This window comes from Poecilia mexicana, unplaced genomic scaffold, assembly GCF_051168715.1.
Source record: "Poecilia mexicana isolate PSO_F unplaced genomic scaffold, ASM5116871v1 scaffold_21, whole genome shotgun sequence".
Taxonomy (NCBI): Eukaryota; Metazoa; Chordata; class Actinopteri; order Cyprinodontiformes; family Poeciliidae; genus Poecilia; species Poecilia mexicana.
Window position 1 is genome coordinate 897157 of NW_028263390.1, and position 19108 is coordinate 916264.

The 19108-nt window shown below is 47.8% G+C and overlaps 1 protein-coding gene across 4 annotated transcripts in view; it reads left to right on the forward strand.

Annotated features, from left to right (window-relative positions):
* Positions 1-19108, forward strand: part of hivep2a (HIVEP zinc finger 2a) — a 102680-nt gene that overhangs the window by 79546 nt on the left and 4026 nt on the right. For 2 of the 4 annotated variants that reach the window (XM_014981358.2, XM_014981357.2), the window contains 12 exons: positions 1903-1964; positions 2708-3986; positions 4126-6002; positions 6523-6780; positions 7109-7277; positions 8063-8150; positions 8241-9816; positions 9894-10051; positions 13540-13715; positions 14692-14793; positions 16454-17285; positions 17751-17856. In XM_014981358.2, the coding sequence (XP_014836844.2) occupies positions 3002-3986; positions 4126-6002; positions 6523-6780; positions 7109-7277; positions 8063-8150; positions 8241-9816; positions 9894-10051; positions 13540-13715; positions 14692-14793; positions 16454-17285; positions 17751-17856 (6327 nt within the window). In that variant the 5' untranslated portion in view covers positions 1903-1964; positions 2708-3001. The remainder of the gene's footprint in view (positions 1-1902; positions 1965-2707; positions 3987-4125; positions 6003-6522; positions 6781-7108; positions 7278-8062; positions 8151-8240; positions 9817-9893; positions 10052-13539; positions 13716-14691; positions 14794-16453; positions 17286-17750; positions 17857-19108) is intronic. The other 2 variants (XM_088002126.1, XM_014981359.2) reach the window with 1 other exon arrangement.

Here is a 19108-nt window from a genome sequence, read left to right on the forward strand (position 1 = left end):
TCATTTCAGCAGTGGAGGTTGCATAACGTCCAACTTTTACAAAACTTATTAGGGAGACGCCGCTGTCGCAATAATCAATAAATCAATTCATCAATTCATCAATGACAAATTAAAACAAAATCATTTTCATTTGCATGATTTATCTTTTTCTCTTTCTACCAAACACTGGATGATAAAAGTTTTCATTCTGCTGCTCTTTTGCTTCCAGACGTCGTCGTTCATTTTATTTGTTTTCTTTACTTATTTTTAATATTTTAAAACTTCCAGTTCCACTGATAAATGTTCATCAGATATTTTTATCACTTCTGATCCTAGTAATTCTGATTCTTTCCTGAACCGAAATGACTGATGGATCTTTGGGTTCAGCGCTGGAATCTGTTCCTCAGGAGACAGATTTGGTCTAGTCCAATCCTGGCTGTGACCCAATCAGATCCATCGAACAATCTCTTGATGGTTTTGGAAACTGGCATCAGTTTTCCTTCCTCTAAAGGTTTCATGCAGCTCTGCTGATGAGACGTTCAGGCGTGTTGGAGCTTCTGGATCAGACACCAATAATCGATAACGACTCCAAAGATTTCAGGGTTTATTGACACATTTCTGAAAACTGAAGATGAAAAATGATTTTTAGCTGTTAATGAGTTCATAAACAGTTCATCTCTTCTAACGGCACCAACATCGCCTCCTCAGCCTGAATGGACCTCTGGTTCTGGTTCTGGGTCTCTGGTTCTGGGTCTCTGGTTCTGGTTCTGGTTCTCTGGTTCTGGTTCTGGGTCTCTGGTTCTGGTTCTGGTTCTCTGGTTCTGGTTCTGGGTCTCTGGTTCTGGGTCTGGTTCTCTGGTTCTGGTTCTGGTTCTCTGGTTCTGGTTCTGGACCCTCAGCGGTTATCTTGGTTCATTTTGCCAACAGTTTGTTTTGTAGGTTCAACATTCCTTCACCGTTAAACCATGGAAAACATAAAACCATGATCCAAGCCTGAGACAGTGTGTGTGTGTGTGTGTGTGTGTGTGTGTGTGTGTGTGTGTGTGTGTGTGTGTGTGTGTGTAGGGAGTACATCTGAAAAGTGCAAGGTTGCCCAAATTTAACGTTCCTGCTGCTAAGAATAAAGTATGTTTTCTCAGGTGCTATTTATAGACCTCACTTTGGGCCCCAAGACACACACACACGTCACCAAGTCCTCCTTACAAGCAGTGTGTGTGTGTGTGTGTGTGTGTGTGTGTGTGTGTGTGTGTGTGTGTTGCAATAAGAGTGTGAGGGAGGCTGTTCAAATCCTCCGATGAGGAAATGCAAAGCAAAACTGCAGCTTCAGCAGGGATGTTTACGTGCGCTCTGCAGTTTGTTCTTCCTATGCTGTCAGGTGTTGGTGTGGTTAAGAAACGTTAAACAGCGGAAACACACACACACACACACACACACACACACACACACACACTGTCTGCTGCAGCTTTGCAGCAAAGCCTGCAGGCTGTGTCTACATGTGCGCCTGTGTTTGTCTGCTGTGTTTGCGTTCGGCTCTGAGGAAGGAAAAGGCGCTGATGGCTGATCTTCGGCTCGGCCTTTCGGACGCCTACACGCATTATGACACCTGAACGTCACTTCCACAACACTATTTATAAGCTTTTGTGTATTTTTAGGAACAGCGTGGGTTTGCTTTTCACCGGTGACTCACTGAGTGAAAGGAGGAGGGAAGGTGGGGGGAAATGGAAAAGGCAAAAACAACAGATGGATTCCAGCGTTAGGAACCAACAGAGCAATCAGGAACGGTTATTTCTGTACATCAGGCATCCAGTTCACTGTCTCTGTCCTCTGAGCAAAGCAAACGATGCCACAGTGATAAACCTGCTGCTGTTTGGTTATTGACTTCTGGTGATCGATTGAAACTAATGAGATTCTTTCTGTCTGCAGGTTTTCACTGAGAAAATTGAAAACCTTTTGAAGACACAGAAGTTCAGCAGCAAGAAAATCTGGTATTTATTCCAAATATTTACACTGTAAACATGATTTATTACAACTCTGTGTCAGCTGTTAACTAAGCTCATTACAGAAAAATCAATAAGACATACAGACAGAAAATCAGAAGTAGAACTGCACCAATCACTGAGCACAGCTGCAGGGTTTGATTTACTTGTATGAAAAAGTATTTGCACCCCTACAGATTTGTGTTTGTTAGCTTTTGTCCAGTTTTTCTGCTAATGTGCTAATATCTAATATTACCTACGTAAATATGATGCTGTTATATAATACATATCAGTAGGACACAGCTTTCTTTCTTGCTCCTGCTTCCTTCCTTCCTGAGGCTCTGGTTCTGTATGATTTGCCGGTGGACTCCCCCTAGTGGTCGGGAGGACTTACATGCTGTGAAGCAAGTTGTCTGCAGTTGCAGCATTTCTTCACGTGCAGCTCTTTCCTGTTGCATTTGGTTTTCAGTGTTTGTGTGTTTTGCTGTTTGCATCATTCATGTGTTTGTAGCGCATTGCGCCCTTTGATGCTGCTGGTCTCCATAAAACTGGGATGAATAATATTAAGACCAAATTTTATGTCTGACCAAACAAGAAGAAAGATTCTTGGGGAATATTGTTAGAATATTGTTTATAGGCCATTTTTTTCCATTTCCAAACTGTTTTTTCCCTTTGCTGTGTTTGACTTAGCAGCTTGTCATAACTTCAAACATTTCTGTTCTTAATTGCTGTTTTTCTTTTGTCGTCTGCAGATCACTGAAGGATTCTGCTGTGATTGGGAATGAAGGGCAATGCACAACAAAGTTGTTGAGCATACAGCATGTGAAAAGGCAGCGTGCATCTCACCCTTTAATTACCCCCCGACTCTCCAATCAGCCTTGTTCAGAGATGGATTCTCCGTTTCCTTTTGTTTAGACGTGTTAGCAACCCTCTAAGGTTCGGTTAACATGCTTGGCTGCACTGGGACCTTTTAAACCCTTCAGCACCTTCCCTCTGAACTGCCCCTCCTTTCCTCTCTCACTCAACTGAAGAGGACATTCAAAGAAATGGAGGCCCATGAAGCAGCTGCCCATGGGCAAAAATGCTTGACCAAGGAAATTGTGAAGGAGAAAGCACCTCTGGAGAGAAAGTGGGCATCTGAGCCTACTGCAAACACAAAACAGAGCACTTTTTCTGACCCAGAAGTGAAACATCGAGAGAGTTTGCCCTGTGGCGCAACGGGAGGATCAGCTCCCCATCAAAAGTATGGGATACCAGGCAATTCTGCAAAGCTGCTATCTGGATCTTCTGCAGTTGGGGCAATAGGGGGTCCACCATCCCAAGACCCCCAAGGACCTTTTGCACAAGGTTTTCAAAGGGGGTACTTCCATTTGGCCCAGCCGTACCCTCAGCATCCCCAATCTGAACGCTTCGTCTCTGGAGCTAAACCACAGCCCGGCCTGGAGCCGCACGCCTGGCCGTTTGTTGGTCAGTTGCCCTCAGATGACTTATACCCTGTAGGACATCCAGGCCACACTCACCCACACGGGGCAGGGAGGTTTCCCAGGCAAAAATCTCCTAGTTTACCAAGCTCGTTTGGACAGTACTCCCACTCCGGCTCTGATCCCGGGGAGGAGGGCTACGGCAAAAAAGAGCAAAAGCCAAAAAAGCCTGGGAAGTACCTCTGTCCCTACTGTAATCGAGCATGCGCCAAGCCCAGTGTACTGAAGAAGCACATCCGCTCGCATACAGGAGAGCGGCCATATCCATGCATACCCTGCGGCTTTTCCTTTAAAACCAAAAGCAACCTTTACAAGCACCGCAAGTCCCACGCTCACGCCATTAAAGCTGGACTGGTGCCGTTTTCATCCGAGCCATCGGTGGCCCCCAGTGGAGACACGGATCAGGCATCCCCAGCTGGAGAGGCAGAGGTGCCCTCAGACGGAGAGCAGAGTACGGACACAGATGAGGAGGGTGTGGAGACGTCCACCATGTTGATGGATAAAGACAGTCCCATCCCACAAATCTCCTTTGAAGCAGACAAGAATGGAGGTAAATTCTCTACAACAAACACAACTCAAATTAAGAAGAGTCAAACAAATTTGGTTCAAGAACATTTATTTGTTCAAAAGTTTTCTACATTTGTTATGAAAATCTAATTATAATCTAGTGTTTTTCTGTGTTGTTGTAGGTAGTACAGAACCAGCTTATGCAGACTCGGCTGAGGACCTCCCCATCGGATCAATGAAAGTGCCTATCCTCATTTTCCCCAAGCCTGGGGGAGTCCCATCTACTGGGATGGAGTGCCCCCCATTTCATGACATAAAAGGCTCTCACCGCATGTTGGGTTCACAGGCAGGTGGGAGAGCACGTTCGCTAGATGACTCCCCCAATGCCAAACAGCGCTTGGGCCGGAAGCTGATTGATAAGGAAGGGCAGAACTCAGATCCCGGCATGTCCCAGTCTCTCAACCTCCTCAGTCCTCACAGCAAAGGCAGCACAGACTCAGGCTACTTTTCACCCTTTGACAGTGCCGAGCTGCAAATAGGCACCCCCAATACTAACGTCAAGACATATGAAGAGATTATGTTTGGTCGGACTTGGTACAACCGACCCAACTCCAGGTCGAGACAGTCAATCACGGTAAATTTAGTTGGGGCAGACCCCAATACCCTGGTCACCTTAAAGCAGGCAGGGACTCTTTCAGACATGGGGAAGATTGTGGAGGATCCTGTTTCCTTCACAAGAAACATTCCAATGTGTGGAGAAGCCAAGCAGTACCCAACTGGGCCCTGCCAAAGCAGTACAGGACTTTTGGAGCCTCCATCAGATTCTGGGACTCTCATTAGGAGTAACTCCATGCCAACTCCATCTCCTCCTAACCTCAGTGCCCCTCCAGGGATTCGAGGCAGTGTCTCCTTTGATAACATGGTGGCACCAGACGATGTGTTCTACCCACCAGGTCACCCCAGACTCAGACGACAGGGGGCATTCGAACAGTCAGGCAACGATGCCCACATTGGGGAAGCTGAGGGTTACGGACACATGGCCAAAAACTTTGTGTCATCTCTGGGTATGAAGATCAGTGAGCGTAGCCCGGGAGTCCCAGAGAACATTGCTTATAGCCCATATGGTACGAAGGTTAGCATGTCAGAAATAGCCACGAGGAAAAGGCGGAAAGAGAAGAGTGTTGGGGATGATGAGGACAGTCCTGGGCACTGTGACAGTAGCTGCAGTGGCTCAGTTGAGATGATGGGGGACTATGAGTTTAAACAAGGTAGTTTTGATGGGACAAGAGCCACACCAATAGGCAAAGGCTCTCTTCATAGTGCCCACAGCCAGTCTGACAGCTTTGATACATGTCCCAGCATGTGCTCTGAGGACATCGCGCTTGTTCCTGACTTGGAATGCAGGAAGGCAACTCGCAATTCAGTTATCCAGCACACTGGCATAGTGTCTCGTCCAAATTCCTTTGAGAAGTCAGAGTCATTTGACCAAACAGGCTACCAGTCAGCAGATAAGGTCCCATCCAGTCAATACTCAGAGCAGTCGGACAATGACATCTTTGAAGATGCTTTGAGTCCTGAATCTGCTCTTCTAAAGTCTGACAGCATGGATCAGCAAGCTTCCTGTGAGCTAGTTCCTCTTTCATCTTCTTCAGCTGCAGCCTCACCTGGCCAACCATATCCCAACTCACAGAGACTGGTACGACAGCCTAACATCCAAGTCCCTGAGATCAGGGTGACAGAGGAGCCCGACAAGCCAGAGAAGGACACCGAAGCTCCCGCCTCCAAGGAGCCTGAGAGGCAGCAGCAACACGTTGAGGAGTTCCAGCTGCCACAGAGGAGTGACACGCTGTCTCAGATGCCAACAGAGAAGCTGCCTCCCAAGAAGAAGAGGCTGCGTCTTGCAGACATGGAGCACTCGTCTGGGGAATCGAGCTTTGAGTCGACCTGCACCAGCCTTTCCCGAAGTCCCAGTCAAGAGAGTAACCTGTCCCACTCGTCCTCTCTCTCCATGTCCTTCGACAGAGATGAGGGTCCCAAGTCTGTCTCACCAACTAAACAGGTACCTACTTTGACTAGGGCTGTATTTTCTGGTATCTGCATGAAAACCAAGTTTATGTGTGTTGCACCCTTCATACAGGAGGTACTGACTTAATGTGGGTGCTAAAAGTTAGTTTTGAGTCAGAAAACAACTCTTAGGTTTCATTGTGCCACCCGTTCGGTACGATGCACACACCCAGTGCCTGCAGGGGACTGTGGTCATCTGGTGACACAGATATGATGTTGTGGTTCATCAGCATAGATATGCAAGAGATATTTTAGCACTGTGTAATCTCAGCTGTGGGAAGAATAAAGATATTGTATAAAAGTGGGTGGAGAATGGAGCCCTGTGGGACACCGCATGCATTTGTTTTGCTAATAGACATAAGGGAGTCCCAGTGAATCAGGTGAGGTCTGAACCACTGGTTCCGGATCTGGTCCTGGACCTCTGGCTTGATTCTAAATTTGCTGTTACCAAGTGTCACCAAACAAAATCCAGAATATCCGTAAGGAGAGGTTCTTGGTCTCTCTGTGTGTTGCAGGATGATTCCATAGCCTCTGGTGGAGCAAAGCAGTCAGAGTTTCTGACCGTCCCGGGTAGTGGCTATTCCAGCCACCATCAGCAGAGGGAGATGAGGAGATCTTCATCTGAGCAGGCGCCGTGCACGTTGCCTACAGAGTTACCGGAAATGCGCAGCAAATCTTTCGATTATGGAAACCTGCCTTCCTCACGGCAAGGCGAGATGTACACCAGCGCATCGGCAATGAAGGAACGGAGACGCGGATATCTGGTTCGACAGGTAGAGTCAGACTAGTTCTCGACTTTTTCTTTGTTGGAACCCAAACTGAATGACAACATCAGACCTTTGCTGTTTCACCGGTAACATTTAGGTCATGGGGGTCAAAGTGTCCTACAGCTGTCTGACCTGTCCCAGGGCCAAAACACCTGAATTAAATGACTAATGACTTACCTCATCATGCACTTACCTTCTGTAGAGTCCTGTTAGCTAATTCAGGTGAATCGATGGACCTAAGGGCTGCAGGGCTCAGTGATTTATCTAAGTATCTAAATATAATCTGTTTTAATTGTGAGCCGGTTTGCTTACAGCCTTTTTGCACATTTGACAGGCTTCGCTGAGTGTTTACCCAGAAACAGTCCTCCAGGAAGCCGTCGCACCTGAAATTTCAATCAAGCAGGAGAATGTGGAGCATGGGATATGGGCCAGCCCGACAGGTTCTCCACACAGCAGCATCGATCTGCCCAGCAGAACCAAGAGGCCTGCCAGCAGTACCGCAGGTCAGCCTTATGTCGGTGCCACATTACAAACTCAAGTATTTTCCACTAATTAAACCTCAAACTAATCTCTGCCTGGAGTTTTGCTCTTGAATAAAAGTGCAGCAGCGTACATTTTGCTGGGCTCGTCGTGTCACTTGAACCAACAGAAGCTCAGAAATTTGACCCATTTTTCCGTGTTAAATTTTAGAAGCAGATCCAAAATGGCCACATGAAGAGTCTTCATCTGTTAAAACTCCTTTCCACATAACAAACTTCAAGGTGTTTCAGTAGGATGTCATGTGATGGGCCAGTACACCGTAGTGACTAATGGTGAAATGGAAGAATATGAAAAGTCTATATTCTGCTACCCCTAAATAAATTACAGTGAAACCAGGAGATCTCAAAGGTAAGCTAGTTAGCAGTCCAGCTTTCTGTAATTTAAGAAGCATTCTCACCGGCCCTGTTTGATCCGACTCCAGTCCGTTTGTCTAGAGAGTCCAGTTTTGTTGGTCAGGTGTGAATGCTAATTGACCTCTGACCTCTGGTCCTCCGAATCTCAGTCTGGGTTCAGTTCAAGTGAACTCTGGTTCAGTTTGAATGTGAATGCCAAGCGGACTGGAGACCGCTCCAAAAGCAGGAAGTGGACGACAGAGCAGGAAGAACCTGATGAAGGAAGAACCGGTAAAATGTTTAGACGTTCCTGGCAGGTAGAGACAGACGGTAGAAGACCTGGTTCCGATTCAGGGAAAGTGAACTCCTCGCCATTCTGTTCCTTTATTTAAAACTCGGTTACGTTGTGATGACAGGGTTAGGATCCCACCAACAGTACCAGCAGCACAGCCTGCAGCAGAGCATCAGTGAGGACAGCCTGCAAGATGAACCCGTCTATGGAAGGTGAGAATATCTACAGAATGGATTTTCCAGAATGATTTACTTCTTGCTAGTGACACCTTGATGAATGAGTGTCCATGTTTTGTCATGCAGGTCGCAGCAGCATCGCCTCCAGGCCCAGAGCTCCTCATCTGAAGGAGAACATCCAGGCCTGGAGGCGATGAGTAAGGATTTACCCCCCCAGTACCAGAACGCCGCCCCCCTCATCTCCATCTCCCAGCCGGGTCTGTTCTGGAGCCAGGAGTCCGAACAGAGGCAACAGCAGACCCTCCAGGCTCAACAGCAACTCCTGAAGCTGCACATCCGATCCCAGGGCAGCCTGGCTGGACATCCGCAGACGTACGACGGGAAACCGGACGGCTCACAGATTTACTCCTCCTCCATCTCCGGCCGGAACCAGCAGCAGCAGAGCCTGGGCCCGCTCTCCTCCAAACACTCCCTGCCTGGTTCCACCGCCGCCCTGCTGCTGCCTCAGGTCCAGCCTGTGTTTGCCACTCAGAACCCTGGATCCCAGGCCTCACTGCCCGGCCTTTTGGTTCCTGTCAGGATCCAAACCAACGTGCCATCATTTGGTAACGCGATGTACACCAGCGTTAGCCAGCTGATAGCTTCTTACGGTTGCGGAGTGCAGGCGTTGGACTCGGACGGCGGTGGGACCCCCAATACGTCTCCTCCGCTTGTGAACATTGGAAAGCCAGCCGGCGGAGTGGGAGGAGGGATGAGCGGAGCCGGATTCAACCTGTCCCTCCTCCTGGGGCAGGTTGACGTTGCTGGGTTGCGGTTTCCGCCGCCGGAGCAACAGGTGAACACGGGCATCCCGCTGTCGCTAACATCAGGAACCATATCCACTACCGACGCCTCGGCGTCCAACATGGTGGCCAGTAAACGCATGCTTTCACCGACCAGCTCCCTGGAGCGCTTCTTTGAGACGAAGCAGCAGAAACGGGTGAAGGAGGAACGGATGTACGGCCAGATAGTCAAAGAGATGGGAGCCGTGGAGCTGAGCGGAGCCGAGCGGACTTCCAAGAAACAAGGAAGATGTTTGAAGACTGAGGAGTCCGTCGATGATTCTGAACGGATGTCTTCTTCTCCTCCCATCAGCGACTTCCCCGTCGCAGCCAAGATCGCCATTCCCGTCCGATCTCCAGCTCCCCACCTGTCCGACGTGCCGCGTGTGGAGAGCTTCACCCCGCCTCTCCAGATCATCACGGATCGCTCCCCGGCTCCAGGTGGGCGGGACTCCCCAGAGGAGCTGGATGTGGACGAGGCGCCGCCGCGGTGCGGCTCCAGCCCGGAGCCCATGCTCTCCTCTAACGACACTGAAGACGCCGAGAAGCAACCCACAACGCCGAAGCTCTTTGGAGAGGCCGGAGCCCAGCAGCTGTTCCAGTTCCCCAGCCTGCGCACCATGAGCCGCGTTAGCTGGTGCTTCCGGAGCTACACCAAACCCAACAGCACCCTGGCCGCCGCCCACAGCTCCGTCTACAGCTCATGGTGCGTCAGCTCGTACAACCCGAACCCGCTGCACCTCAGCACCAAGGCCGCGCTGGCTCTGCTCCGGTCCAAGCAGAAGACCAACACCGACCTGATGTACACCGTAGCCGCCATGGCGCCGCCCAGCTCTGGGAAGCTGGTGTCGTCCGTGGCCTGGAAGCTGAGGTTTGATCAGGTACGTCCTGCGGTCTTCCTCTCGCTGCCATGGAGACGAGCCAACAGAAACCCACAGCTCTCGCCTTTTCTCTGCAGCTGAAGCCGGAGCTGATGCCGGTGGACGTCAGCCATTTTGGGAGGAAGATGAAGGGCGTGGCGTCGTGGGACCGCTCGAAGGAAGAGCAGGTGGAGAAGGAAGTCTCTGTCAAGCAGCCGGCTGCCGAACCGACCCGCATCAAGATCTTTGAGGGCGGGTAGGTCCAGTTTAAAGTCCTTAGTTTAAAACTGGTTTTCACAAGATGGTGATGTTGGCTTTTCAAAATAAAGGTCAAAGGTTCTGATTACTAATGCAACTAAACCAGGCCTGAAAAATGTATTATGTTGTCTTTTCAAAGTAAAATGTAGAATATATTAACATAAAATAAAAGTATTTCACAGTTTAGATTACAAACTAATCTAAATAAATCTCACCTGTTAACTTCAAAATAAAAGTCTCAGGTTTAAATGGGATGTTATTACCAACCCACTTTGCCCTCATTTCAACCTACAAAGTTGTCAGGCTGGCCATGTTCAGCTGAAGAACAAATAGTCATTTAAAAGGTATTATTTTATTTAACGTTTAAAATATGGAAGAAGGTCCATCAGTTAGATCTGCAGCTGCACAGAAACAAACAGTGGTAGCCACCGCTAACTGACGGGCTAACTGACAGGCTAACTGACGGGCTAACTGACAGGCTAACTGACAGGCTAACTGACAGGCTAACTGACAGGCTAACTGACGGGCTAACTGACGGGCTAACTGACAGGCTAACTGACAGGCTAACTCACAGACTACCTGATGGGCTAACTGACAGGCTAACTGATGGGCTAACTGACAGGCTAACTGACGGGCTAACTGACAGGCTAACTGACAGACTAGCTGATGGGCTAACTGACAGGCTAACTGACGGGCTAACTGACAGGCTAACTGACAGGCTAACTGACGGGCTAACTGACAGGCTAACTGACAGGCTAACTGACAGCTAGCTGATGGGCTAACTGATGGGCTAGCTGATGGGCTAACTGACGGGCTAGCTGATGGGCTAACTGATGGGTTAACTGACGGGCTAACTGATGGGCTAACTGACGGGCTAACTGATGGGCTAACTGTGCTATCGCTAAAACACTAACAGTTTGAATTTGTTCAACTAACACCTGACTGGTCATGTAAATGTTGAATTCTTCAATCACCTCATTCCATTTTCTTTGGAAAATAAAAAAAAAACAAAAGGAGAGGAAACAGAACCACACCCACTTCAAAATAAGAGCATAAGTTTAAATATCTAACTGCTTGAAGTTTTGGTCATAAACTGTCAACCAATGTGTCAAACAGCTAGTAGCTCAGCGCTTCGCTTCGCTAAACGCTATGAAAGGCAGCAGAGCGCTAAGCTAAAATATTAGCTCTAGTATTTGCACATTAGCATGTTAGCATAAATGTAGAATTGCCTGGGAAGACAGCGGACCTAAACCGCAGCAGTCTGCTGGTTTTCAGCCTCCGTTTGAATCGGAGCTGATCGGTTTCATCCTGATTAGAGACAAAAATCTGCTGAGGTGTAAAAACAGACGACTTCTCCTTCTCCGTCTGACTCTGAGCTCCGTTTGTGGCCAGAAGTCTGAGCCTGCTAAGCTCATCAGAGCGTCAGTCAGACCGAACGTCAGCGCTCGTAACTCTCCGCTCCGGTTTATGGTGACATGAAGTGGGATCTCTCCATCATTACAGTTTTTAGCATCAACAGCTGCAGCAGCTTTCAGCTTTTCTAAGAAAAAGACAATATTTGGAGCCTGATGGTCCTCAGTGTGATCTTCACCTTTCTGTTGGTTTACAGAAATAAAGATGGAAGCCGATAAAAAATAGAAAAACTTAAAGCTGGGAGATTTCTCAAAGATTTTTATACATCGTTATATTTTTTGCATGTTGTCACAAAAAATTTTGTGGTATTTATTTATTTCACTCATTATTTTCCCTAACTTATTAAATTTAATAAAGAAAAATATATAAATGAATTATATGTACAATTACTAATAAATAATTAGTAATTACTTTAAAACATAAGTAAATGTTCCCATGAAATAAAAACAACAAATAAAATAAATATTTTTAAAATAAAAGTGAATTTATTTAATGATATAGTTATATTTATTTGTTTCATTCATTATTTTTAACCAGGATAATAAAAACCAATTTAATTTCAGGTTGAAATGCAAAAAGAGAAACATGAAGGATGTTTATGTCTCAGCGTTTAGCCACTAAAACACTTTTTCAGTCTGAAGTAGGAAAAACATTTTTAATTCTTAAACTCAGTGGGAAAAAACAGATTTTTTTTATTTTAAACATTTATATGTTTGAAATAAAAAAGTGTTATGGTAATACATAAAGAACTACTTATGGATGCATTACCTGGTGATTAAAGTTGCATAAGTTCAGCTGCGCCTGAACGTTTCAGCTGCGCCTGAACGTTTCAGCTGCGCCTGAACGTTTCAGCTGCGCCTGAACGTTTCAGCTGCGCCTGAACGTTTCAGCTGCGCCTGAACGTTTCAGCTGCGCCTGAACGTTTCAGCTGCGCCTGAACGTTTCTGCTGCGCCTGAACGATTCAGCTGCGCCTGAACGTTTCAGCTGCGCCTGAACGTTTCAGCTGCGCCTGAACGTTTCAGCTGCGCCTGAACGTTTCAGCTGCGCCTGAACGATTCAGCTGCGCCTGAACGATTCAGCTGCGCCTGAACGATTCAGCTGCGCCTGAACGTTTCAGCTGCGCCTGAACGATTCAGCTGCTTTCAGCTCCACAATCTGCTGTGCATAAAACAGGATGAAATAATCCTCATAATTCATTTTCATAACCGGCCACAGCTGTGTAAACGTCTCCGCTCAGACCGCCGTCCTGAGGTATTTCCCTGCAGACGGTGCGCTTGATGTTCGATAGCTCTGAACCCGCCACGACCTCCAGCTGCTGCAGACCGTCATGTGACTGATGGAGGAAAAAACTGCCATAAAAGGGAATCAATTCACAGAATATGAAATATTATGAGTGTTTATAGTTTATTAGTAATAATCAGTGGTGGGCACACTTATGCTAACATGCTAACAGTTAGTGCTTCCATGTTTTTGCTAGCTTTGAAAACATTTAGCGCACTTAGCTTCCCTGAAATTAATTATTAATTTTTAATTTTTAGCCATACTAAGGTCAAACCGTTCAGAGAAGTGTGTAATGACAGAGTTGACCCTGTTGGGGGCGATATAACATGTTGTAGAGCATTTTCCTTTGTTGAGGACCAACATGGTTGGATTAGCGTGTTAGCATTAGCTTCCATGAACTACTGTTTGGTATTGTGTGTTAGCGTTAGCCAAAGGGATGTTTGTGATTAGTGCAGTAAATTTTTTAGCCAGTTAAAACTAAAATGCAGCAGTAATAATTAACATCGACATACGTTATAAAGTCACTGTAACCTGAGTGAGAAGGCAGTGGTTTCCATGGCAACCAGCTAACTAAAAGTTAGCTTCACTAACTCTGAAACAATAATCATAAATAATAGTTCCGCTAACACTAAAATGCAAAATCAACGCTAACGCTAAGTCCATAAAAAAACAATAAAAGAGAGACCGGGAGAACAGGAAATGGAGCTGCTGTTTAAACTGTCTTCAGCCCTTCAAAATAAGAGCATGAATATAAAGGTGTGGCTCACCTGTTCTGCCTATGTTTCCTGCAGGTATAAATCCAACGAGGACTACGTGTACGTGCGCGGCCGCGGCCGGGGGAAGTACATCTGCGAGGAATGCGGCATCCGCTGCAAGAAGCCCAGCATGCTGAAGAAACACATCCGGACCCACACAGACGTCCGGCCGTACGTCTGCAAGTTCTGCAACTTCGCCTTCAAGACCAAAGGTTCGTCCAACCGCACAACGAGCTGCACATCCAACCGTTCGTCCAACATGAATCCAACCATTTTTAGGCCTATCATCATAGCCACAAGTTTTACTAAGCGTCTAATTGTGTCAAATCATTGCGATAAACGATAATATTGCTTGGAGACCATTTTAAACGGATGTGATGGTAATGACATAAGGAATGCTCATCCTGCCAAAAATTTAACACTGGAACTGGTAAATAAAATTAACAAGACAACCAAAAACAAATGAATTTGATTCTCCGTCTGTTAACAGAAAATCCACATTAACAAAAACTAAACAACATAAAACCAAAGTGGAAATAAAACCTACATGCAACCAGGAGACTGCAGATTATGAAGTCCGTATATTAATCCGTCAATAATCATTAGCTTACAGACGGACGTGTCTGACTTAGCTCACTCCTCCGTTACGCTCAGGAAATGAAGGAGGGTCAGTGGAGAGTTCAGCCGTTTTTCATCCAGTGTCATCAGTAGGAAGAGAAACGATGAGAACAATAAATGAAAATGAGATCGATCGTTTTCATTTATCATTCAATTAATTGATTTGTTGTTTATCTCGACCATTTGTACAAACGTCCGTCCGTTTTGTCTTTAGAAATGGTTTCTGGTAACTTGGTGATTTGGCCCTGAACTGTTCTGGTGGAAAATGCCTCCAGGTGTTTTTCCTTTTGCTCGCCGTTCGGTGGGCGTTTTCTGTCGTCTTCATGGTGTGGCTGCAGTTCAGATGAACAGTCTGGCTGATGCATTTTCAAACCGCTCGGTGAACCGGACCGAGTTCAGACCGAGCTGCGTCATTTTCTTATCGGATTACGACAGGCGGCCTTCCTAATTTATAACTGCGGTCTCTTCCAGGGCAGCCCAGGTTCTCTGCTTCTTCAGCCAGACTAGCTCTGGTTTCCAGTGAGACCAGTTGACGGAGTCGGTAATTTGGGATTACTGTCTGTGTTTCAGGAAATCTGACGAAGCACATGAAGTCCAAGGCTCACATGAAGAAGTGTTTGGAGCTGGGAGTCTCCATGTCGTCGGTGGAAGACGGCGAGGCCGACGACGGAGGTAGAAAACACAGAAACTTTCCTTGGACGCCATAAAGGACAAAGGAGCGAGTTAATCGGATTCCTCATTAAATATTAAGAAATAATACATTTTCGTCAGCCGTCCCTCCCGGCGCTGACAGGTTCTGAACAGATGAGCGGCGTTCGCTCTTCCGTTAATCTTCCCGTGACTTGATAATGAAACTGGAAATTAGTCTGATTATTTTTACTTCCTGCTCAGTTTTTACAGTAACAGCAGAAGTATTCATACACCTCAAACCTCGTTTCGTCCCGTTAGAAGAAGAAATGTTTCTAAATATGTGGCAGAAAAACCCAAAACAGGAAAGACATGAAAGCTGGGTTATTATAAAACGCTTCATAATCTGAACCCTTTACTCTGTTACCCCTCAGTGAAACTCCTGGACAGTAGAGAACAAGATGAACACGTGATCTAGCAGTGGTTAAACTGGGGCTGCAGGGTCGTAGTCTATCCAGGGAAGATATGATCTGATTTGCAGTTAGCGCGCTAGCATTAGCTTCTGCTAAAAGACTGATTGGAACAGCGTGTTACCGTTAGCTTCTGCTGAATGCTGCCATAGCGCTTTAGCATTAGCTTCTGATAAATACTGAGTTAGTGTTGCACATGTGTTGTATTAAGACGATACACTTAAAATGCAGCAGCACTTTAGGGCGATTACTGCCACCTACTGGACTGGAGTGACACAGTTGGGTCGGAAATGTGGGAACTGAACTTTTTGCTGCTCCATGATCTCAGAAATTCACAGAAAATCAGCAAATCCCCACATTTTTTTGCATAATTTTAGAAATATTTTTCCACAAAAACATTGGATTAAGGGCTGCTGACCCCCACCTGCAGGTGGCAGTGTCTCTGCCGCCTGCAGTGTCTCTGCCGCCTGCAGTGTCTCTGCCACCTGCAGTGCTGCCTTAGCCTGACCACTGTGGTGAGTAGCAGAAAGTCACATTGGTCTGTCACACATCAGCAGCATCCCTCAGAGGGGGGAAATTCCTGCTAATGTTTCTAACGTTGAGCCACAAAACAACAGATTTTGAATGGAAAAAATCTGAAATCCTGGAGAAGAAGCCAGACGACCGTTTCTGTGAGCAGGTGTTTGAGCAGCGCTGCTCGGGTCGGCGCTGCCGTATTTAATCAGCGTGGGACTAGAAGCTCATTGTAATTTCCCACCATGCAGACCACCAAATGAAATTTTACTTCAGGTGACCCCTGCTGTGTGTTTTGGCTCTGCGTTTAATTGGGCCGCCTTCCCACACATGCACAGTGGTTTTGGGAAGGGCGCGCTGCAGACGTCCGCTGGCTGAGTCACAGGGTTTGTCCGATTCGGAGCTTCGCCTCGTTCAGAAAGTAACTCGGGGGTCACGGTTTTCCAGGGTCATCCAGTTCCAGCCTCTCCGCCGGCTTTGTTCTTCAATAAAGTCGGAGTTTAGCTTCGCTGATGTTTGGCTGGAATCCGTCTGGTGGAAAAACCGAAGTGTTGAGAGATTCTTCTGACTCCAACAGCTTTTATAGTTTTGAGTTTTATTGGTTTAAAACTGTGGGAACGAGCCCTCAGAGGCGTTTTATGTAACAAACTTTCAGCACGTTTAAACACAAACGTTTGTTTTCATTCCTCCCTCGTTCTGCTTCCTTCGTCTTCACCTTGAAGAACTCGGGGAGGAAGGTCAGAGGTCGTCAGAGAAGCTGTCCAGAGGCATGGTGGCCGACCATCAGTTCTCCGACGCCGACGAGTCGGACGGCGGCGAGGACGACGGAGACGAGGTGGACGACGAAGACGACGACGAGGACGACTACGACGGCGACTCCACGCCGAAGACGCGTTCGCGCTCCACCAGCCCGCAGCCGTACGCCCTGCCGTCCATGTCCATCACCGCCGTGGCCGCCACCCCTCAGCTCCCCCACCAGGGGGCGCCGGACCTCCTGGGCCCCTCCAGCAGGCCGCCTCTGTTCGGGTACTTCACCACCGTGCCGAGCATCCAGATCACGCCGCAGGCTCCGCCCCCGGAGCGCGCCCCGGCGGAGCATCATCGAGGTCCGGAGCGGAGCCGGCTGCTGGCCCCGCCCTCCTCCTCCATGGACGAAGACCTCCCCGTCCCCTCGCCGGACCTGTCCTCGCCCTCCTCACGCCTCTCCTCGCCCGGCCTGGACCTCTCCGGCTGCCCGTCCCCCGGCTCCCCGTCCTCGTCCCCCTCCACCTGCCATTACCTGTCCCCCCGCCGGGACCTCTCCCCCCACGCCGGACACCTGTCCCCTCTGCGGGACATCTCCCCGCTGCGCCACATCTCCCCCAAGAGGGACCTGGGGGTGGGAGGATACCGGCGGGACCTGTCCCCGCGGCGGGGCCACCTCTCGGTGCTCTCCCCTCTGTCACGGCCAGCGTCTCCAGGAGGAAGGGACTACAAGAGAGACCTTTCACCCCGAGGGCGGCACCGCGGCCTGATCCGGCCGCTGTCTCCCCGCCGAGGCCTCTACCATCAAAGGTCAGCTCCAGCAGCCTGCAGTTGGTGAAGCTTCATAGTTTATGCTTATGGCAAATTCAGACCATCTAAAATTGATTGATTGATTGATTGATTGATTGATTGATTAGTGTCTGTCCACATAAGACATTATGCAGCAAATGCATCTGACAGGAAGCCAATATGGCCACCAAACAAACGTCCTCAGGTTATCTGGGAACTAAAAAGGAAACATAAAAGGACAGAAAACTTTACGCCTTACTGATGAACATGTTTACCTCATTATTGATCTGTGTGCAAATCATTTTGATGGATCAATCGGACCTTAAAGCCCAAAGTCTGGTTTTGATTGGTGGATTGGTTCTGGCCGTCTTTGTCCCCAGAACTGGTTTCTCTGAAGGTTTTTTCTGTTCCTACTTGGTTGTGAGAATCAATAAATGCATTCAGACTGCTTTTATTGATTGAGCGGCTGATTGTTTTCTGCTGCAGTCCTCACAGCGGGGCCCGGAGCCCCAGGGCCAACCATCAGATGGGGGTGGCGGCTCAGGGAGATTTCCCTCTGGGGCGGCGCAGCACCACTGCAGAGATGGAAAAGGTAATAATGACATTTTTCTCTTCATGAATTTCTTTTTAAGTAAAACGATTTATTTCAGCCCTAATGCGCTGATTAGAGCTACGTTGGACGTTTGGACTGCTGAGCGTTGAGCCATCCGTTCATTAACTTATTTTCTTTAGACACAACAAACCAACTCCAGTTTCCAGCAGATTATTAACCGTCTCACAGACTGAGGTCGTCACTCAGCCGTTTGTGTCTCCAGATCTCTTCAGGGTTGGGAAATCAAGAGCTTCAGTTTTCTAGAACTGATCCTGAACTCTGAACCCTTTCCCAGCTGGGTTTGGGTTCAGAGTTCAGCTGGGAACCCCCGGTCTTGGTCCTACATAACTGTTAGTTCTCCTGTAAAGACCACCAGACCCAGGGAAGACACCCAACCGAAACCCAAATGAGACGACTGAAAACGACCCTGACTGACCGAAGCCTCCTGTAAGGTGAACCGATGAACCAAATATTCTCCTTTCTGCCACTGTCAGCTTTTACTTTTTTGTATTTGGCATTTTTTAAGCAGATTTTTCTTTTGTTGCTTTTACAAAAACAGCCCAGATGATTTTTGTCGTTAGGATATCTGGAGGAGTTTCCCTTCAGTCACTGATGTCCGGATATTTTATTGGGATTTTTGGTTAAACATCGACACGAGGAAGTGCAACACTGAGGAATCCAAGGAATTATAACGTTTTAAAGTATTTTTGTACAAATAAACTCTGGGCTTTCTCCTTCCAAATCTGCTTTTGTACGCCTGACAGACGGCAGAGCGAGTTGTTGGTTCAGTCGTGATGCGTTCAGTGACCGTAGGAACCTGAAGCTTAAGACTTTAAACCAAAGGCTTAAAAACCTTAAAGGATAAAATCCTGAGCTGAAGTTTCTGAATGAAGTGCGAAGGACAAAGAGCAGCGAGTGGAACGAAGACGAAACCATCTGGCGGCGGGAACGTTCGGAGACGGTGAGGGAATGAAGTCCGGCTCAGACGCAGTTTCAGAGCGGAGGATGATGGGAGTCGCAGCGGCTGCCTGGTAACGGGATCCTGGCCGGCTGTGATGTGGTTAATGAGGCGGCTGGTTTTCCTCTTAAGGCTTCGCTTCAGACCCGGCTGCTGCCGCCGGGCCGTTTGAACCAAACGAGTCCGACTGCCTGCAGACGGGTTCATGTTTCAGCCCAAACCCCGTGGCTCTGCCGCTAGCTGTTAGCTTCACTGACTGAACTCAGGAAGTCTGTAGCTGTCCGGAGGAAGCGC